General features: G+C 48.7%; 1 protein-coding gene across 1 annotated transcript in view; it reads right to left on the bottom strand.

The window, feature by feature from the left end:
• Nucleotides 1-22063, bottom strand: part of LOC119431725 (peroxidase) — a 70955-nt gene that overhangs the window by 33129 nt on the left and 15763 nt on the right. Inside the window, exons 2-5 of the mRNA XM_049657347.1 lie at nucleotides 9192-9346; nucleotides 7911-8067; nucleotides 3297-3520; nucleotides 967-1164 (exon numbers count right to left, since the gene is read on the bottom strand). Of these exons, the coding sequence (XP_049513304.1) occupies nucleotides 967-1164; nucleotides 3297-3520; nucleotides 7911-8067; nucleotides 9192-9346 (734 nt within the window). The remainder of the gene's footprint in view (nucleotides 1-966; nucleotides 1165-3296; nucleotides 3521-7910; nucleotides 8068-9191; nucleotides 9347-22063) is intronic.

Below are 22063 nucleotides of genomic sequence, written 5' to 3' on the forward strand. Positions count from 1 at the left end.
ATAAATAAATAAATAAATAAATAAATAAATAAATAAATAAATAAATAAATAAATAAATAATAAATAATAATAAATAAATAAATAAATAAATAAATAAATAAATAAATAAATAAATAAATAAATAAATAAATATCGAGTAAAGACCCGTCGACTGGCCCGGCAATGCTTCCTGTCTTGCTTCCACCCTTTTTAATGTGTACACGCACAGGTTATATAACACTTCTGGTTTCGCGGTCTTAAACAGCCCGTTAAATTTAGCAAGCAATCAACAGAATATCATGTGCATTAACCTGCAAATAGATCGTTATGTAGAAAGAGGTAAGGTAAAGGCTATATGCCGTTGTATTTACAGGCGTACGTATCACTGGCAAAGGAACGAACTTCCCGCGCAAGGTTATATCGTCGTCGTCGTCGTCGTCGTCTTCAAAGTCATGATAGGCCTTTTCTTCATCAATAGCAGTAGCTGTCCCGCAGCATTACAAAACTCTTCAGCTTCCCTCGTTGAAATTTCGTTTGATGAATGAATTTTACTCCGCAGCGCACAAGAAAGCTGGATAAGTGAATCGGACGCGCGAAGCGCGTTTCTAATATTTGAACACTACCGGTTACTACGGGTGAAGGTATTTTTCTTCGCAAACAAGGGTGACAAAAGCGCGCGGCAGGAAGTTGCTCGGGGATCACACACACGCACCGATGTTACGGTGCGGATACAAGACACATGAGTCACAGGAAGGTAAAGATTTGAATTGATCCATAGTGCACGACCACGGGAAGCCTCAGCCCCCCCCAGTCAACGTTTCGACAAAGTGGCTTGACGAATACGAGTCTTCGGCTTGATCGAAACGTTTACTCCGAGATGAGTAGCCGTGTGCCAACTAGCCCGACAGCAGACGTTACTCCGAGATGAGGCTTCGCAGCGTGGTGTTCGCTCAGCGTTCACGAGTCTCTGCATGCCTGTATACGTACTTCCCAGGTTACGAATCTCCCCGGGGTCCGCCTCCAGGGGCGCCAGCGCCAGGTCGTGGTCGATGAACTGGCCGAGCTGCATGAGCATGTGCGAGAAGTGCGGGCTGGGCAGACGCCGGTCCGGGTGCACCAGCGACGAGATGAGTCGCGCGTTGGGGAGCTCCTGGCCGCTCTTGGCCAGCCGGGGGCTGCTCACGCCTGCGAAAGGGGAAGGCGCTTGACTACTGCATAACCACGCTAGAAGCATCGCAGAAGATCATAATCAGAAACCCAACCTAACGTGACCTACCCTAGCCTAGACTAGACTAGCCCAGCCTTACCTAGCCTAACCTAACCTAGCCTAGCCTTGCCTAATCTTGCCTAACCTTGTCTAACCTAATCGCCTGCCGCACCGTGCTTTCGGGGAGTTCGAAGTTTTCAGCCCACAATTGTAGATCTCTCTGTTCATTTTTTCTGTCGTTATCCTCTAGTCGACCAAATTGAAAGTGTTTGGTTCAAGTAAACAGACGCGCTAATTCTGACGTGCTTGTCTCTTCACTATGCTGCCACCACGAAAAGCTTCGAAATGCACCGGCTCGTTTTGCGGTTTACGCCCGTCTGTTTTCTTGTCAAGTTCATTGACCCACCGTCTATGAGAAACGGAAATGCGGAAGGATGCAGTTCACCGTCGCCGGGAGCAGAGTTAGGTAAGCAGTGCACAGAGGTAAGGCTCTCAACAATTTGCTTGCGCGTTGTTATAACTTTGATGACTGCTGGACGGGTGTCAGGTTGATGCAGACAAGGCTTTCATGGCTTCCAAAGAGCGTGCGCAGAAGCAAGTGTGGAATGCCTATGCAATACTGTTACAGCTCAATGTTATAAAAGTTACAAACAAGGATAAGGGGCCTCAGAAAGGCTGGCCTACGTTTCAGTAGGTGGATCTATCCTTGTCATGCTCGGCAGGTTAGTTTTAACGGGTCAGTCACCCTACTAACCTGATAAAGCTAACCTGCAGAGGATGACAAGTCCGCCTTTGACAAGGATAGACCCATCTATCGAAACGTAGGCCAGCAGTTATGAGGTGCCTTATCCTTGTTTGTAATATTTATACCAGTGTTCTACTCCATCCGTCGAATGGCAGTAGTTGAGCGCTTAGTAAAGACTAGGACAAAAAAGGAGACACACGGGCGCTGACTTTTTTGTCCTCGTCTTTACTAAGCGCTCAATTACTACCGTTAAAGGTGTACCAACAAGCCCATTTCGCCACACTTCTCCATCTGTCGGCCCCCTTCTTGATTTTGAGTTCAAGCTCAATGGTGCGATGCAAGATGCAGGCACAAAAAGCGTTGAACGTGAACAATGGAGCGCTTGAGTAAGCATGCAGCCGTCGCTGCACATTTCTTTTTTGCCTTGTTCAGGGTCGTATTGCGGAGAAAACACCTGTAATTAAGGCGACACAACTACAGCATTTTTTGACCTCATGGGAATAAATTACCCATGAGGACGTCTAACGCAGATGTGTAGTAAAGCAAGAATAAGTTGCGAGCCTTCGTTCTAATTTATTATCCTGCGAGCGTCTGGTATTGAGATGCTTTCTCTTAAGAAAATATGTACTTAGACAAAATCTCGTGCAGTCGGGGTAAGTCATTGTCACAAAGGATAAGACGACGCCGAAGCAATTTAAGAGAAACCGGATATGTTTCGGGTCTTCTAGGGGACCTTTTAAGTGAAACAAGATGGCTAACGAATCTTTAACAGATGGTGCAGGCATCGTGCATAAAAGGTAGCAAAATCTCCATTGATCTCTTTGAGCGTGGTAGCAGTTTTCTGGATTAGTGGAGGTACAAGATGGAAGCGCGATGTTATATATAGTTCGCGCAGCGCCCATCGGGTTCGCATAACTCCAGTCAGGGTGGCATTTTATGGGACCTTGAGGGCGATCTCGATATGTGCGTGCGTACACACGCACACGCGCACGCACACGCGCACATACACGCGCGCACACGTACATACATACATACATACATACATACATACATACATACATACATACATACATACATACATACATACATACATACATACATACATACATACATACATACATACATACATACATACATACATACATACATACATACATACATACATACGTAATTCCGTAAGGGACCTGAAGGTCCCATACACGGCCAGAAACTGACATACACTATATAAATGGGAGGAAAGAGCCAAAGCAAGCTATCACTTCAAAAGGGCGCCAAGCGTTTTGAGACGCTTGGCGCGTTAACTATCCCGCCTGCAAATATACATGTCATAGGAGCAGGACTGTGGCGCGCTTTCACCGCACGTACCGTCGTTGTAGGCGGGCGTCAGCAGTCGGGCCATGCACGTTCCGGCCATGCCCCAGCGCGGGTTGGCCAGGTTGTTGCAGGCGCCGTCCGAGCGACGGTACGGTGTGGTCGGGTCGCAGGCCCCCACCAAGTCCGTGGTGCAGTCCCGCTGCGCAGCCAGCAACAGGGTGTCACCGCTGACCAGCGGCTGCAGCGACTGCAGACCGTTCAGGCCGCCCGGGACCCTGGGAGACCAAAGACGAGGTGAACGCGCATTTGAGCATTTTCTCACTATGAAATACAGCGCTTAAGAAAGGGGACGAGACTATATATATATATATATATATATATATATATATAGAGAGAGAGAGAGAGAGAGAGAGAGGACAGCGTTTGCCTTAGCTCGTTGAATGCACAGAAGAGCATTACAGCAGGAAATTAACACTGACATGGGTAGACGACACACGATACGCCGCTGCACTAGCAACCAAATGTTTAGTAATATTGATTCTGACACTTAGTTTAGCACAATACAACCACCGCAGTGCCTTTTCTTTTCCCTTGTCACAGCGATAGTCCATTTCCTAGGCTGACGGACTGTCTTTGCACAGCTAGTCCTTTTCTGTTATAGAATTGATGGTGTGCTGATACATGATTGTGTGCTCCCGTTTATGAACATGTCTTATGAAATTTTTGTGCGTCAGCATGTCTTTACCTTTTTTTTAAAAGGTCGGTGTGTCGCGTGTTTTCTTTCTTTTCTTTTTGTACATGTCATTTTTCCTGCTGCAAACATTCAATCTTTTTTCCTTTTTTTCTCAGGACAGAATGTTTATTTATAGAAAGGCAGAGAGGTCAGCCTGAGCTGGTGCGCCCAGGGAATAAGGGAAAAACGGAAAAGAATAAAGAATGCTGATGATGAAGATAATGATGATGATGCTGATAACAATAGTGGTGCGATGAATTCTGGTCGGCAGCATAGCAGTACATTTTAGCAATTAGTGCCACGTGTCGTGAAGAAACTGTGTCATAGTCCGTAGTGTTAGTACAGAACAGCTCGGGTAGGGACAAGGAAACGGTTAAATGAAATTAAGGCGGAATTAAGCTGACCATGATGTAATGGGCGTCAAGCAGAACGAATCGAACAATCTAAGGATCAATCTGTACGATCTAGCACAAATTTAGGTTGTTGTCTGTGGTAAAGTGTTTCATTTGGATGTTTGCTGCACTGGCGGCAGCCTGTCTACCGTGCCTATAAGGCGCGTCTCGAGATTTGTCCTTGCGTGCGTGCGTGAATCGCTGAAATAAATAAAATAACCATAGCGTTGCTAACGTTGGCTTCACCTCAACAAGCATCATTATGAGGAGAAGCGCGCTTCAGCGAGTTACTTTTTTTTAGACAACTTGCGCAATCGAAATGCTAATTCGTTCGTGGAACGGAGTGTGCGAAGGCACAACATTGTCATATACACTATCGACGTCCCACTACTACATTCAACCCCACACAGCGCACCTTTCCCAACTGGTCACACAGTTCGGTACCTTTCAAATAACGCAGAAGCGCCTTCACAGCGGACCACAGAGACAGTTCTGTAATGCTTTCTTATATTTTCTCTTTTTCTCTCATCTTTCTCCAGTTTTCCCCTTCCCCGGAACAGGGTAGCAAACCGGAGATATCCTCTGGTTAACCTGCCTGTTTTTTTCTTTGCTTTTATTTCTTTCTCTCTCGTGGACCCAAAAACATCGACATCTGCAATGTGATGCATACCGCGTGCTGAACGGAGGCGACGATTATATAATTTAGCAGCGGGGTGATGTCACCACTACCAACACGGGGGTTGAAACTTGGAGGTTAACGAGGAAGCTTGAGCAAAAGTTCAGGACCGCGCAACAAGTGATGCATGGGAACGAAAAATGTCAGGCGTAACGTTAACAGCAGGGGTGTGCGAATAGTGATTTTTGAGACCGAATCGAATACGAATCGAATAGTGCCAGAAGTGAATGGAATTGAATATCGAATAGTTTTCGAATAATCAACAGCCGTTATCACAAATAATATAAAACAATGTTCACATCCTAGTATTTTTTCAAGTCAGCAAGTTTCTGTCATTACATAGTACAGTATGAAGCGTTATTTTATAGAAAGCACACATGAAGCATTACAGGCAAACATGTAGTTTCTTCGCATGCACAGGACTCTTCACAGCGTGCGAATGATCGCTGTGCAGTCTGCAAAGTATGGCTTCCTAAGCGACGTACCCTGCTCCACTACGCATGTTCTCATGTTTTATGTCTATACTATACGTCTGTGGGTGTGAAAGCGCCCGTGTGCTTGTTTTGTAGTGCACGTTAAAGAACCCCAGGTGGTCAAAATTAATCCGAAGCCCTCCACTACGGCGTGCCTCATAATAAGAACTAGTTTTGGCACGTAAAACCCCGGAAAGAAGAAGAAGAAGAAGAAGAAGAAGAAGAAGAAGAAGAAGAAGAAGAAGAAGAAGAAGAAGAAGAAGAAGAAGAAGAAGAAGAAGAAGAAGTGAAAATTTACCAATCTTGGCCAATCCCCCGCAGTGGGTATGCGCCATCAGATAAGGCATACCATACCATACCATACCATACCATACTTCGCCTATGGTTTCGGCCAGAGGAGCTCCCCGCGTGGAATCTCCAACAGCTTAAAACTCACCAGGATCTGAATAAAGTTGTTGACTGACTGACTGACTTCTCCAATTTTGTGTTTAATTGGGCGCAGTTATGTTTTAAAATATTCGAAAAGCATTCGAAAAATATTCGCATTTACGAATAGTCAGCATTAGATCCGAAGGCCCAATCGAATAGGACACGAATGGGACACTATTCGATTCGGTCCATCCTCATAATTTGTTCTAAGTTTCTCTTGCATGCTCACTAGCTACAATTCGTAGCTAAATTGATTCAAAAGTTAATTAGTGAGTTTATGGTAATCGTTCAATTCAGGATTTTGATTTCTCGTACTTGTCTCGTCGAGAATATTTGTGCATAATTGTGCTATCTGCCGCAGGCAATTTTTAAAAATTTGATGCAGCAAAATTTTTTTTAAAAGTAAAAACAAAAAAAGCCTACACATGTGCGCATATACTAGTTGATGGACGCTCAACTCATTTTAAGAATATGTTTGTGAATATATGTTTTTGTGAATTGCTGTTATTTTCCACTAGCTGCCTTTGTACTTGTAAACGGCGTGTAGCCCTCAGTCAAGGCTTTTGTGGCTTTTCCTCTTTGGACCTCTAACTCAATGTCCTGCATGTATGATGTTGGAAATAAGTGTACTTTGACTGTTGGAGGTGAGTTAGAAGCTACGAAAAGCATCCCTGGGACAACGCGTCACTTCTTCGAAGACTGCTGGCGTTAAGAAACATTTGCTCCTTATCTTGCCTTACTTTTGAGCTCATTTTGTCCTGAAAGTCGAAAGTCCGCTCTTCCTGTCATTGATTCAACTGTTAGCACAAAATGCACGTCACATTGTAGTGTGAAATGGCATGTCACCCATCGCTTCCTACGTGAGCCTATTATAGCACGCGCACCTCGTCTCTCCTGATTTGTGTTTCAAGTTATCACGCGCGCCATTTTATGCGCTCTACTCGAATTTAGCGCTCTACCGTCGCGAGGCCACGTAAATGTCTGATTACTTCAAGCTATCCCTCCGGACAGTACCGTAACGAGACGCTTATCTTTCGCGCTCGCTTACTTTGATACGTAGAATCATACACTCGAAGAACGCTTCCTCTTCGCCATCCGCCACATGATTTAGAACGCCATAAAAAAGGGAACGCTATTATGACGGTTACGGTATTTGGTTCGCCCGCTTATTACGCCACTACACTGTAAGATAATTACACCCTTAAAAATGTAAAATGGTGTAAATTACTAAGGCGAAAGGTCTCCAGTTGAAGACCGTTTCAAAACCGCGTCGTCGACACGATATAGTCCTCTTAGGATAAGAGGCGATAATACGCCCGAACCGCGATTAAGGGTGGAAGAATGATTAAGCAAGTGAACTGAAGTGATAATGGGTATACAAAGAGGTGAATGAGGTGAATTAAGAGTGAATTGATGTTGAATTGAAGAGTTGATATGAGTCAGGTTGGTAGGAGTCAAGGTGAAGATGTGATAGGAGTCGAGTGAAAGGTAATGATGAGATAGTGTGAGCCAAGATAATGAAGAGTAAACGAGAGTGAATTGAGAGTGAATGAAGATGAACCAAGCAGTGATAGGGTGAATCAAGAGCGAACCAAGTGAGTCAAGGGGTTATGGAGTGGCGGAGTGACTTGCAAAAAATATGTGAGATTTTAGGGTCCAAGTGAGAGTGACTCAGCAAAAGAAAGTGCCGAGTCCCGGTTCGAGTTTGGTGAATCAGAGGAAGGGTAGTGACTTGCAAAAAAAAAAAAAGCACGATGACTTGCAAAAGTAACTGTAAATTGTGGTTTCAAAAAAAGTGCTGAGCCTCGGTCCGAGTTTGGTGAAATAAGGATGACAAGTTTGGTGAAATAAGGACGTTTCATTGAATTAGCGGCGATTGGGCGTTCGCCTTCAAGTCGTCTTAGTTGTAGCATAAGGGACCCCTAGTAATTTTTTTACACTGAGGTCTGGGTGGTGGCTCACCTGGGTATGAGCAGCCTGGTGGTTTCCTCGAAGAGCCTAGCCGCACGAGCCTTCCGCCGTGACTTGGCCGTTGGTCCTCTGCTGGCCACGTGACGGAGTTGCGCGCCGGGACAACCCGCCGGAGGCTTGCCCTTGTACGAGCCGCCCCTCATTTGAACTGCGTGACGAACCCGGGGTAGGAGCCAGAGGTTCAAGTGGACATCTCCTTCACGAGTGGGCCGTGCATTGTTAAAGGGACACTAAAGGAGAACAAAATATCAAGCCGAGCTAGATCGATAGACTATTCGTCTAGAAGTGTATGCTCGTTTTCTTCGTGTCAGTGCGTGACTTCGTTGCGTAGAAAGCAGCCGTCGAAGGTATACTGCTGCGGCTCCTCAATTCGAACCACCTGCGCCAAGACGGACGAGTTGACGTAATCACCACGTGACCTCCCTCCGTGCCGGTCCATGTGAACCAGCCAGTGCTGACGTCACACTTGAGGTACCATAGTCTTGCAGCGGGTGGCGACGCTTCGATCCATTTTTCTTCGTTTTCTCGCGTATAAATGCTATGCTGTCGATAAAAATAACGAATTTCTTATTACAGAATCCTAATCTTTCAATCCAGCTCGACTTAGCGTCCCTCTAATACGCACGGGAAAAATACCATAGTTACACCGGCATGCTAACCGCAGTAACGACGCAACTCAATTTCGGTCAACCGAAGTTGCCTCCAGTGAGAGGGGTGAAAGCAAATAGCTGCGGGGAAACGCAAGTATTGACTGTAACGGAAGTTAATAATAGCGAAAGATGATTTTTCAGGCGTTTTATAACTTTCTCTTACGTACGACAAACGTACGTACAGTTTCTTTTTAAGCTTCTCTATAGTCTCGACTGTCGAATATGTCTGCATTTGTTTCGAACCTGAAGCTTTCCTTCCAACTTCCGCAATAATAATAATAATAATAATAATAATAATAATAATAATAATAATAATAATAATAATAATAATAATAATAATAATAATAATAATAATAATAATAATAATAATAATAATAATAATAATAATAATAATAATAATAATAATAATAATAATAATAATGAGGATTGCATTCGAAGAAACACGGTATTAACGATCTCTCTTCCTTCTACGCGCGCGCTACCCTTGGCTTTTGTCATGTTAGCAACGCAGCAACCGTGGTGGCGGCTCAGAGGAATGAGGTCCACAGGTGCAACATGATCCCCACTTCGACGTCACTGACGATGTGGGGCATACGGCCCTATAACCGCCCCGATGTCGTACCGTGGTGTTTTGGAGGCGGCGTGGCGGCTTCCCTCTTGTCGATCTTGTTGGCGGCCTCTTGCGCCATCTGGCGCAACATCCGGGCGTCCGAGGTGCGGTCCGTGCCGGCCCACCGCACGACCGCCACCTCTGCGACCAGCAGCAGCAGTAGCCACCTGCGGGAAAAAAGAGGGCGCTTGTTCTATGGTTGAGTGACGGCAGTGAGCTGGTGATGTTCTCGTGAAAATGACATTTCTATCCAAGACTATATCTGCTGGTACCCAGCCTCGTTTTCCCACCACAAGAAAATGGACAGGAAAACGGGGCCGAGGTAGCTCAACTGGCAAGAGAATCGCAAGTGTAATGCGAAGACGTGGGTTCGTATCCCACCGGCGGCCAATTGTTTTTTGCACGCACGCACGAACGCACACACACACACACACACACGCACGCACACACACACACACACCACACACACACACACACACACACACACACACACACACACACACACACACACACACACACACACACACATACACACGCACATACACACACGCGCACACACACACACATACACTCGCACGCACGCACGCACGCACGCACGCACGCACGGACGCGCAGATTATAGATATCAACGAGAAGAAAGGAAACCGAGGGTGCCCGATTTTTATTAGTGATATCAAAAGAAACCAACGAACCATAACACCAAGGACCGCATAGGGGAAATTATCTGCAGTTCCTAATTGAATTTTAAAAAATCATAAATAAATGGAAATATAAGCGGATGCAATAGGTGGGATACGAACAGGGGGGATACGAACCCACGTCCTCGTATTACGCCTGCGATGCTCTTACCAAATGAGCTGCCACTCACGACCTTGGTGGCGGATATGTGGAGCATCCTTTCAGCCGCAGGCGTCACCCAAACATGCAACCGAATATGTTGCGCTGCTAGGCACGAGATCGCGGGATCAAATCCCGGCCGCAGCGACGGCATTTCGATGGGGGTGAAATGCAAAAGCCCCCGTGCACCGTGCATATTAGGTGCTCGACAATACAAATATATATATAATTATCTTGCAAGTTGGTACTTTATGATACAGTATCGTTAGCACACGATAAACGAGGACATTATGTAGAGGCACGCGGGTGTACGCACGTACCGATAATTTTCAACTGCAGTTTTTTGCAGACGCGAACCGTGCGTGCATTGAAGGGCTGTAATGCATGCTACCGCGGCGTGTCCACCAACGGCGGCGGCCGCAGCTAGTGAAGCCGCCATGCAAAAAAAAAAAAAAAAAAAGAGAAAGAAAAATTGAGAAAAAGAAAGAGAGGCAGGTGCTTTTGATATACCATATACGCGAAGTGGCAAGATCCACGCGCACGGCACGACCACGGCAAATCATCGCCTCAGGCTACGCGTCGAGCGCCCGAGGGCCACCGGGGTGTCGGGTCGCATGCGCAACGAGGTCGTCTCGAGGGAAACGAGGGCTCTTCTTTCGCCGATGCGCCGTAATTGCGCGAACGTCTGGGAGAAGGCACAGCCGGTGCGCGGCGTGCAGCCAAATTGACGGCTGTCTCTCTCGTAACCGGCGCTGATATATGGTTTTTATTTTCGGCGAGGACCACCGCTTTTTTTTTTCCGGAAAGCGCCACGCGACCTTCCACTGCCGGCTCTGCCCCGTCTACGAGTATAGCGTCGGTAATGCCGGGAGGAGCTCCCCCTGGCGGGGTTACGTCATCTAGGGGGGCGTCTTCTCGGACCGGCGATGTGAGGGAGATCCCAGAAATCGTCTCGGTGTCGGCGTGAAACGAGTGGGCCGGCTATCAATATCTAACAAAAAGTAAAGAGAGAGAGAGAGAGAGAGAGTTAATAAGAGGAAACGACTGTTGCACATAGTTTCCCTTTCGTAAAGCGTTAGATAAACGGTGTCACGTGATCCATCCGACCGAGATGGGCCCCCCGCTTCGATTGAGGCTCGATGCACCCTTTCATCCAGAAACGATTCTCAATAGGTGCTTTGAATAGCGTATAGAATAGGAAGCCAAGTAATAAAAGAATAAGAGAAATGGGCACGACAGACCGAAGAGGCTTTGGCGAGCGAAGAGGAACGTGAATGCGCGGAGCTCCGAAAGGAAACCGAGTAAACGATGCCACTACAGGGTTTCTTCACAAAAAAAGAAAAAAAGGAAAAAGAAAAGTGCGTTTGAAGTAGGCTTTGACGGAATCGTATATAGGTAATCCACGATTGAAGGGTATGTAGACATTATCGAAAAGCTAAGAGAAAAATAACAAGGACCTAAGAGACATTGTGCACGAGGCTGAGGAACGTAACATCTCCGAGTATTCGTAACGCCACTGCAGCGACTATACTGCGGGTCGTCTCGGTTTTCCGCCCGAAGCCTTCGGTGCGAGCGAATTGTTGGGCAACCGGCGTTTTTCCGCGTCGGTTCGCCGCATCTTGCACACGTGTATGCTTCTCGATCATTTTCCAAAACGCGCAACAGGATCGCGAAAAAAAAAAACGCACAAAATATCCAGTAAAGAGGAGGAGCACATGGTTTGGCCGTTATAGAGACGATCAAGAGACCCCGACGTCGTTTTGGGGGACCTTCCTCGTCCCCTCCGCGCCGCGCCGCGTAATGATGGCCTCGAACCAATTGTTCGATCTCGCGAGCTTCCTGGTTCGGCGCGTTGCGGCAGCTCCCGTATAGTACGCCTCTCCTTGAACCCTTCGCCAAAAGGCCGCGGTCTTCGAGTTCCGGTCTCTTCTCGTGACGTAATCGCCATGCGCCCGTGGGTCACGTCTTCTCGCACGCATGTGCGGGTGCACGCACAAAACTTGCGCGAACGGCGAGAGCGCGGCATAAATCACGCTGCCGAACGCCAAAAAAAAATGTACACCGACGGAATTGCGCGCTAATTGGATTACCCGCCGAGATTGCGACGCGGCGGGCGCGCCCGCCCGCCCGCATCTTGCAAATGAATTCCTACGCATTGCGAGAGATCGCGTGGGGGGGATAATTGAAGTGGAATAAGTTGTAACACTAGCGCCATGTATATGCTGCCCTGTGAAGAGAGTCTTGGGCGGTTGTGTGCTTAAGGGATATGGAGAGTTATGTGCTACGTGCCGTGAACCCCGTAGGTACGTCTGCAACGACGAACGATTGAAGCCTCGGATTTTTCGTTAGGACGCGCGCCCTTGTTTGAACGGCGCACATATCCGACGTCTATATAAATAATGCGCGAACGACTATAGCAGCACTGTGTATACCTGCCGGTATGCATCTTGCTTTGATAAACTGCCGTTATGGTGTGCAAGTTACGCCGCTCATGTGAAACAAGCAGGAACACCGACACGTGAAACGGCAATAGTGAGACATTGCCTAATTAGTGAATTCATTTGAACGTGGCCAATCTCTGCGAGATGCCCGCAGAGATATGCCACCGAAAGTGCCCGAAAGTCAACGTGCCCGCGCGTCTGTTTTAATATAAAATGGAAATGAGACAAAAAAAAATGAGCGGCAATATGGCGGTAAATGAGAGAGAAATGCGTTAACATTACGCCGTACCTCTTGGAGGACCCAGATCCACGATTTAAACCGCGGTCATCGCATTGCAAAATGTGTTTCGGGAGCTCGATCACTCAAACACGTCTGACGTTGGTCCGGGTCCGGAGCAGACCACCGTCACTTGCACTATATATATATATATATATATATATATATATATATATATATATATATATATATTGTGAGACGACGCCCGGGACGAAGGCAGAGCTCTTCTATTGTCACACAGCGCGAGACAGCCCACGAACACCAACCCGACAAAATGATGATGATTATGAGGATGGGTATATACACATGAAGACGATGATGAACTGCACAGTTAGCGCTCACACTAACTTCCCCCCCTCACGAAAGCGGCCGGTAAGGCAGCGAGTCAGAAACGGTCGGAACGCCGAAGATACGGCTTCAGGCGAGAGACGTGAACAATTTCAGTGCTGCGGCAACGGCGGTCAGTAACCGAGGTAACAGGAGCTACGCGATAGTTCACGGCAGATGTTCTTTCAAGCACGGTATATGGGCCGCGATACCTGTGAAGAAATTTTTCACAGAGCCCTGGCACTCGAACAGGTGTCCACAGGAGCACTTCGTCGCCTGGTCGGAACGAAATGACACGACGGGTCGCATCACAACGGACTTTCCTCTTGTCCTGAATGGTCGCGGTGTGGGCGCGCGCAATTTCGCGGCAGTGGGCGACGCGGGCGGCGAACTCCTCTGGTAGAGATGTGGATGGAACAGAAGGCGTAGAGAGAAAGCTGGTGTCCAAAACAAAAGACGGTGCACGGCCGTACACGAGGAAAAAGGGGCTGTAGTTTGTTGTGCGTTGAACGGCAGTATTATATGCAAACGTGACGAAAGGAAGTATAGTGTCCCAGTTTGTGTGGTCGGGTTTCACGTACATGGAGATCATGTCGGACAGAGTTCGATGGAAACGCTCGGTAAGACCGTTGGTCTGGGGATGGTATGCAGAGGTGGTCTTATGAATGGTGTTTGAGGCTTGCAGGACTTCAGCAAGAACATGAGAAAGAAATGTCTTGCCACGGTCACTTAGAAGAACACGAGGCGCACCGTGGCGCAAGATAATGGCTTGCAGGACAAACTCGGCGACCTCAGAGGCCGCACCAGAAGGAAGAGCTGCCGTCTCAGCGTAGCGAGTGAGATGGTCCACGGCGGTGACAATCCAGCGGTGACCCGCGGGTGTAAGCGGAAGGGGTCCGTATAAGTCGATGCCCACGAATTCAAAGGGAACGGACGGGCACGGCAATGGTTGTAAAGGGCCGGCGGGAAGAGAGGTCGAACGTTTTCGATGTTGGCATGACGCACACGAACTGACGTACTTGGCAACACTAGTAGACAGGCCAGGCCAGAAACAGCGAGTCTTAATGCGGTCGTAGGTTTTATGAAATCCTAAGTGGCCAGCCGTTGCGTCGTCGTGAAAAGCTTGTAAAATTTGCAGTCGAAGTGAGCGAGGGACGACTGGGACCCATCGGTGACCGGTAGGGTGGTAAACTTGCCGCAATAATGAGCCATCATGAAGTTTAAACCGTGCCAGTTGTCGTCTTAAGCGGCTGTTGGGAGGACGGGATAAGCCAGTGAGCCGGTCGATAATTGTGCGGCAGTACGTATCTGCCCGTTGCAGGGAGGCGAGGTCTTCTGAGGACAGAATGTCGACCGAGGTCACGAACCGTACCGGGGCCATGGTTGTGGTCGGTTGGCTGGGCGGTGCCGAACGGAGGGAAGGTGAGACAGGGGCATGTAGCGACAGCGGGCAACGAGACAAAGCGTCAGCATCTTGATGGCGCCTGCCAGACCTATATGTGACAGTGTAGTCGTACTCCTGCAAACGCAGAACCCAACGGCCGAGGCGTCCGGACAAATTCTTCAGGGAGGACAACCAACACAGAGCATGGTGGTCAGTCACAATTGTGAATTGGCGGCCATATAAATAGGGGCGAAACTTTTGTATGGACCATACGATGGCGAGGCATTCTTGTTCGGTGATAGTATAGTTTCGCTCAGCAGGAGAAAGAGTACGACTCGCGTAGGCCACGACTTGCTCTTCAGACGCGTGGTTCCGCTGCAGCAGGACAGCGCCTATTCCATGCCCACTTGCGTCAGTGTGGAGGATAGTAGAGGCTGTGGGATCAAAGTGACGAAGCACTGGTCCTGATGTGAGGCATCGCTTGAGGGTCTGAAAGGCGGCTTCACATTCATCCGTCCAGGTAAAGGGTGTGGTCGTGGTCAGGAGTTTATGAAGAGGAGCTGCGATAGTCGCGAAGCCACGGACAAAGCGGCGGAAGTACGACGCTAATCCGAGAAAGCTGCGAAGGTCTTTAGGTGTGGTTGGTGTTGGGAAATGCTGTACAGCAGCGACCTTGTCGGGATCTGGCTCAATGCCGTGCTTGCTGACCACGTGACCTAATACTTTGATACTGCGGCTCGCAAATCGACACTTCTTAGTATTGAGCTGGAGACCGGCCTTGGCTAGACACGTGAGAACGTCGTCTAAACGTTCTAGGTGCTGGGAGAAGCTGGACGAAAAGATGACAATGTCGTCCAGGTAACATAGGCAGGTTTTCCATTTGAGGCCGCGTAGTACGGTGTCGATCATTCGTTCAAATGTGGCTGGCGCATTGCACATACCAAAAGCCATTACGTTAAATTCGAAAAGGCCATCAGGTGTTGCAAACGCCGTCTTCTCTTTGTCGGGTTCATGCATCGGGATCTGCCAATATCCAGAACGCAAGTCGAGGCTCGAAAAGTATTCGGCACCTTGTAAGGTATCCAAAGCATCGTCAATACGGGGCATGGGATATACGTCCTTACGGGTAATTTTGTTTAGTGCCCTATAATCAACGCAAAAGCGTACCGAACCGTCCTTTTTTTTAACTAGGACAACAGGAGACGACCAAGGGCTTGCTGAAGGCCTTATAACGTTCCGTGCGAGCATGTCGTTGACTTGGTCTTCTATAACTTTCCGTTCAGCAGACGAGACACGGTAAGGGCGGCGACGAATGACGCGGGATCCGTCGGTTTCGATGTGATGAGCGGCCACGGTTGTTTTACCCAAGCCATCCGAACACACGTCAAAACAAGGTTGGTGTTTCCTTAAGATGGTCAGCAAGGCATCAGTCTGAGTTGGGCTCAGATCTGAACTCACAGTGGCCCGGAGAGCACTGGGTGAACCGTCCGTGGGCGTACACTCGGCGAAGGAGGAAACAGGCGAAGCAGTGACGACACATACTGGGGCTGCGTCGATGAGCATGGCAACAGTGGACCCCTCTGGCAGCAGAAGTGGCTCTGACGTCGTGTTGTAGGCGGTCAGACTAGCGCAGCCGCGTGAGAAACGCACTAGACAAGAAGCGATGGCGATTCCCCGAAAAACGCAGCGCTGAGAAGGGGAAACCACTGCGTCGCCGTCGATATTTTCGCTAGATCTAATGGTGAGAATGCGGGCTTGGCCGGGTGGAAGAACAAAATCTGCCGCTGTGACAAGGTGGGGCGGCGAGGAATCGGCAGCGTCACAGAGCTCGGTGTCCGTAATATTTATAAGTGGTTGTCCGCACGAAATGACAGCAGATGCGGCTGACAAGAAATCCCAGCCTAAGATGATCGGATGAGCGCACGATGGAAGCACAGTAAACTGAATATGATGGCGAATTCCGTCGATGAGGACACGAGCAGTACACTGTCCGGTAGGGTAAATCGGACTGTCATTGGCGCCACGTAAGACCGGACCAACATACGGAGTTTGCACTTTTCGCAGACGGAAGCATAGTGCGCGATGAATAACAGAAATGGCGGCACCAGTGTCAATAAGAGCGTCGACAGAAACACCTTCCACACAAACAGCGAGTAAATTAGTCGGGCGAGCAGGAGGAATTGGGAAAGTTCGCAAACAAGCAGTTTCTCCTCCAAAAACTGCAGCGTCTAGTTTTCCGGATGGTTGTCGAAAGAAGTGGAGGCAGGACGCAGGGGCGATGAAGTACGGCGGAACGGAGACGGGGAACGACGACGGGGTGAGCGAGAAGACCGGGACATGTTTTGAGACAACGGAGGTGAGGGCGAGCGACGTGACGAGTATATATAGGGTCCTGGAACGTAGGCATCCGATCTGGGCACATAGTCTCTCTCATAGGCGGAATAGCCACGTCGTTCATCATGCTGGCGCCGGCGGCAGAAACGAGAGATGTGACCACGTATGCCACAGTAGAAACATACTGGGCGGGAAGGGCGCCAGGTAGAGTCGTATGGTTGCACGGGGGCCTTCGCTGCCATCGAGGCCAGGTGGTCGCAGACAACGGTGGCAGGTGCAGATGGAACTGGGACCGCAGGCCGCGAACCAATCTCGGCGTAAGTAGGTGCACAAACAGGCGCAGGGGGCCGGGCATGTGTGACAGTTGGCATGGATGCGAGTTCTTCTTTGATGATCTCGCGCAAATTGGGAGGGGGAACGCGCAGAGACGCAATGGCGGTGTTGGCTGGACGGACTTCATGGCCGTGAAGCTCCTCTCGCACAATGATGCGGATGAGCGCTCGCAATTCGTCGTTGTCGTTAAGGTGAGCGTCGCAGGAGGCGCGTGGGAGACGAAATGCGCAGATCGTGGCAAGGCGTTGGCATGTCGTGATGATGTCAGTAACTGAAGTGGGGCTCTGGACTACAAGAGCGTTAAAGGCAATGGAGTTGATGCCCTTCAGGACTATGGCGGATACGCTCCCCTTCGTGCATGTCACTCTGAGCGCGACGGCAGAGAGCCAGAACGTCTTCAATGTAAGACGTATAGGATTCGTCGGCTCCCTGGATGCGGGTAGCGAGCTTCTGTTTCGCTACTTCGGAGCGCCCAGCAGATGTGCCAAATATCTGTCGCAGCTGCGCAGTAAATGCTGGCCAATCAGGGAAGTCGCGCTCATGGTTGAAAAACCAAGTTTGGGCGACCTGCCCCAGGTAGAAGGCAACATAGCGGAGCTTGTGTGACTCGTCCCAATGGTTGCAAGCGCTCACCCTGTCGTACTGGTCAAGCCAGTCTTCCACGTCTTCGCCGCGAAGGCCAGAAAAAACCTGAGGGTCGCGTTGCGGTGCGGTGACGGACCAAATAGGCCCAGCTGGCGGAGCTGAGGTGGTAGCAGCAGTGGATGCGGTGGTTTGTGCCATGACTGGTGTGGGCGAGCACAACCGTCGACCAGAGCGGAACTCCAGGGGTGACCGGTAGAGCAAGAGGACGGGAATAACAACGCACGCTCCACCACTTGTGAGACGACGCCCGGGACGAAGGCAGAGCTCTTCTATGGTCACACAGCGCGAGACAGCCCACGAACACCAACCCGACAAAATGATGATGATTATGAGGATGGGTATATACACATGAAGACGACTGATGAACTGCACAGTTAGCGCTCACAATATATATATATATATATATCAAATTTATTGTTGACGTTTCGACCGGGAACCGACCTCTATCAAAAAGAAGAAACCGACCGCAGCGTCGAAAGTCGATTTGCTGTTGTGCAAGGTGGATTTATTCAAATACAGATATGCATGGTCACTCTGACTATATATAAGGCCGGCCTACCAGCAGAAACGACGCTTAACAAGACTTTTCGTACATGTTGCATTCTCTTCATTTGCGCATCGTACCGGTCCATCGAACTTCACACTAATATATATATATATATATATATATATATATATATATATATATATATATATATCATCAACCTATATTTCTGTACACTGCAGGACGAAGGCCTCTCCCTGCGATCTCCAATTACCCCTGTCTTGCGCTAGCTGATTCCAGCTCGCGCCTGCAAATTTCCTAACTTCATCAACCCATCTAGTTTTCTGCCGTCCTAGACTGTGCTTCCCTTCACTTGGTATCCATTCTGTAACTCTAATGGTCCACCGGTTATCCATCCTATGCATTACATGGCCTGCCCAGCTCCATTTTTTCTTCTTATGGTGAACTAGAATATCGGTTATCCCCGTTTGTTCTGTGATCCACACCGCTCTCTTCCTGTCACTTAACGTTAGGCCTAACATTTTTCGTTCCATCGCTCTTTGGGCGGTCCTCAACTTGTTCTCGAGCTTCTTTCACCCACTCATATATATATCACGCGTTAAAGTATTATTATGCAAGGTAATACAATGCCCGTCTACTTTAGGGGAAACGGGGACTAGCAATTAAAAGGGGGTAATATTATATCCTTGCCCGGATTACCGCTTCATGGGCGAAATCCCATATTGACGGCAGGACCCGCTCAGCGTTGTGTTGATGCGTGGGTGAAATGCAGTGTTCATACGATCACGTGTTAGTGCGGTGGAGTATATCCGAGTATAGCTTCTGTAGACCGGCGCAGTCCCGCACGAGATGCTTCGTTGTACGAAGCAGGCCGCAGTGTTGTATAGTACGTGCGACAGTGTTGCGCCGACGGTGTGCCTGGGTCATGGTGCGCGATGCGTCGACTTGCATGTACTCGCCATATTTGGTGACTACGTATTCCGCAAGGGATATAAAGGCTTCCGCCTTCCCCCGTGTAGGGTAGCAAACCGGACGTGCGCCTGGTTGAGCTCCCTGCCTTCCTTCTTTTCGCGTCCCAGTTCGACTGGCGGTCTAGTTAACTTTTTGAGGAAAACGCTGTTTTATGTATTGAAGCACAAAGTTAACTGGAACGCGCATGGATTTCGTCGGACACTTCGAAAATTAATATCTCGAAACTGATTCATTCCTGAGAATTCGTTCCATGCAAATGGATACGCCTTGCGAACTCAGCGGCTATAATTTGTAGATTGAAAGATGGACCGTAAATAATTAATTAAAAAGTGAATTAGCGTAATTATGTTCATTATTCAATTAGGCGTGTTGATTTCTCGTGGAAGTAATGGCCACCTCACCGAGTACTATAGATCAAGGATTATAATTGTGCTATATGCCACAGGCAATTTTTTAAAATTTGGTGCAGCTGAAATGAAACACCCTGTATATATATTTTTTTGTCCTCAGGTGGCAGCGCCGCCACCTTATTGGGTCTATTCGATTCACCCTGCATTTCGTCAACTCCAGTTGATTTGGTTCCCGCCAGTTCAGGGCCAGCCAGTTCTTGCTTGTGCGGAACCAGCGCTGCACGAACGCTGCACTAACCTTTCTGACGCGTGCAGGGAATGCTGCCAACTCGTCCTGCACGAACCCTGCACCGAGTTAAACGAACGGTGACGTGCGGATGTGCCTACACGTTGCACTGGTGAATCGCACCGCAAAGTGCAGCACTTCCTCGTGAACTGCCGAATCCAATGAAACTGACATCAAGGTGAAACCATGACTAGCAGTGCGAAAGACGCACTCACGAAGTGCGTATGTACTGCGTGTCTCTGAGGTGCGTGACCGTGAGCCAAAGTAGGCATTTTTACATTTGGTAGGCAAATTCATTTTGCTCTGAAGGGAATTTTTTCTAAACTCCATGGAACAACTATAGGTGACGTAACGAGAAGTTTCCCGCTGTATATCGCTTTGGATTGACAGCTGTGTCATGGTAAACGTGCAGGCGCGGACAGAAGTAATTGGAACACAGGAGCTGTGGCCGAATGTTCAAGGCTCTAGCAGCCTAAGGCTGCTAGAGGTCATTGGAATTGAACGTCTATGATCGCCAGCCGGCGCGCATGCGTACCCCAATTTCTCGCTTCCTCTGCAGTCTGCGTTGGAGGGCATAGGGAAGCTGTTCGGGCACAGTTTCCGTGTTCGAAATACTTTTGTGCGTGCGTGTTCTTAGAAAAACATTATAGCGCTGGCACAGAGGGACAGGAACCTGCGCACCATGTATTCTGTGTCTTCCTCTTGTGCCTTTATGCCAGCGCTGAAATGGCTTTCTCAAGTTTTTCGGACGAGCTTTTTTTTTTTTTTCATGCGTTTTCATGTGTGTTTACATAGAGCACATGTACCACTCAAATTCAACACATTGCAATGTCGGGTTTGTTTGGCTGTCGGTGTTTGTGGTGAAAAAGGAGGAGAGAGGAAACGGACAGAAAGGGCACACTCTGTCCGGTTTCCTACATTTATCAGCTAACCTTTTCTGCCGCGACCATCGACAGTACCACTCCAGACATCTGGATGGTCATTGCGTTAGTTTTCATTCTTTAAAGCGTTAGAATATGTGCCACGTACCACTGCAACTACCTTAAGACTGCTTTCATGTAGTGAACCTGGCTGTCTCAGACAACATGGCCCGCATACTTTTGACAAAGAGTGCATACTATCTAGGGGAACACGAAATGCGAGCAGCGGAGTGCGCGCCCGAAGCATAACTGAAGGCACAGTGCACGCCGTCAGCCAGCCATAGACAGACACAAACGCGCGTACGATATTCACGCAGAATGTGCTCCCTTACCCCGTTCGCTCTTTGACCGCACAATCAGCAAGTTGATCGGCAAACTAAGATAATCGGCAGCCTAAGTTGATCATCAGCTAGACGGAAAATGAAAATTCAAACCGAGGTGGAGATGTGGAACTCAGCATTATTCCAGGTAAGTACACCCACTTACCTATACAGTATGCCCCAGTGTTCGCGCTTATAACGTCACGCTGTTTAAAGTGCATCAATTAGCGTAGGCGTTCAGGGCGAATATTACTCGCGGAAAGCTCGCCACCTGTTTGCCATTGGCGTGGGCGTGGTTCTAGAGGCCTGTAAGTGGCTGTCTCTTGTCGCCTAATTGGCACCGCACACTCACACGATAAATCTGCCGCAGCATCGCAACCAGTCTTAACATAATTCGTGGTGAAACACTGCCACAAATCATCGATCGGTTGCCCCATACGAAGAAGAAGCCATAATTGAATTCTCCATTATATTTCCTCCCCCCCTTGACACGTGCGCCAATCATCTGTCCATGCATTTACGCTAATCACAGAGCTGACCGTTCCGTTACTGTACGCGGCACACGTGACACCGCGGCGACGAGTTAGCCGCGGTTGCCGGGAATGCCACTGAACAGTATGTATCGCCGCAATCAAACGAGCGGCTAACGGCTATTTCGCTGCATGCTTCGAAAATTGCCCGACAGTAAATTGCGGCGGAAGCCGCCACTTGGTGCGACAGCGCTGCCGCGCGCGCACATTACCGACGCTAGCAGGATATACTGCGGCTTCAAGTTTACTCTTTCCACTATAATGGTCCCCTCTATATAATTCCGCCGTTGAATAAACGAGCCACACTACGACGACGGAACTTTCCGTCGCCACGCCGCGTTTATGGCTCTTTCTTTCGCGAGGAGGTCTGTTAAACGGGTACTCGGGAGCGATGGACACAAAAAGAAACGAAATAAGGAAAAA

This window comes from Dermacentor silvarum, chromosome 10 (genome assembly GCF_013339745.2).
Source record: "Dermacentor silvarum isolate Dsil-2018 chromosome 10, BIME_Dsil_1.4, whole genome shotgun sequence".
In the NCBI taxonomy this organism is placed as follows: Eukaryota; Metazoa; Arthropoda; class Arachnida; order Ixodida; family Ixodidae; genus Dermacentor; species Dermacentor silvarum.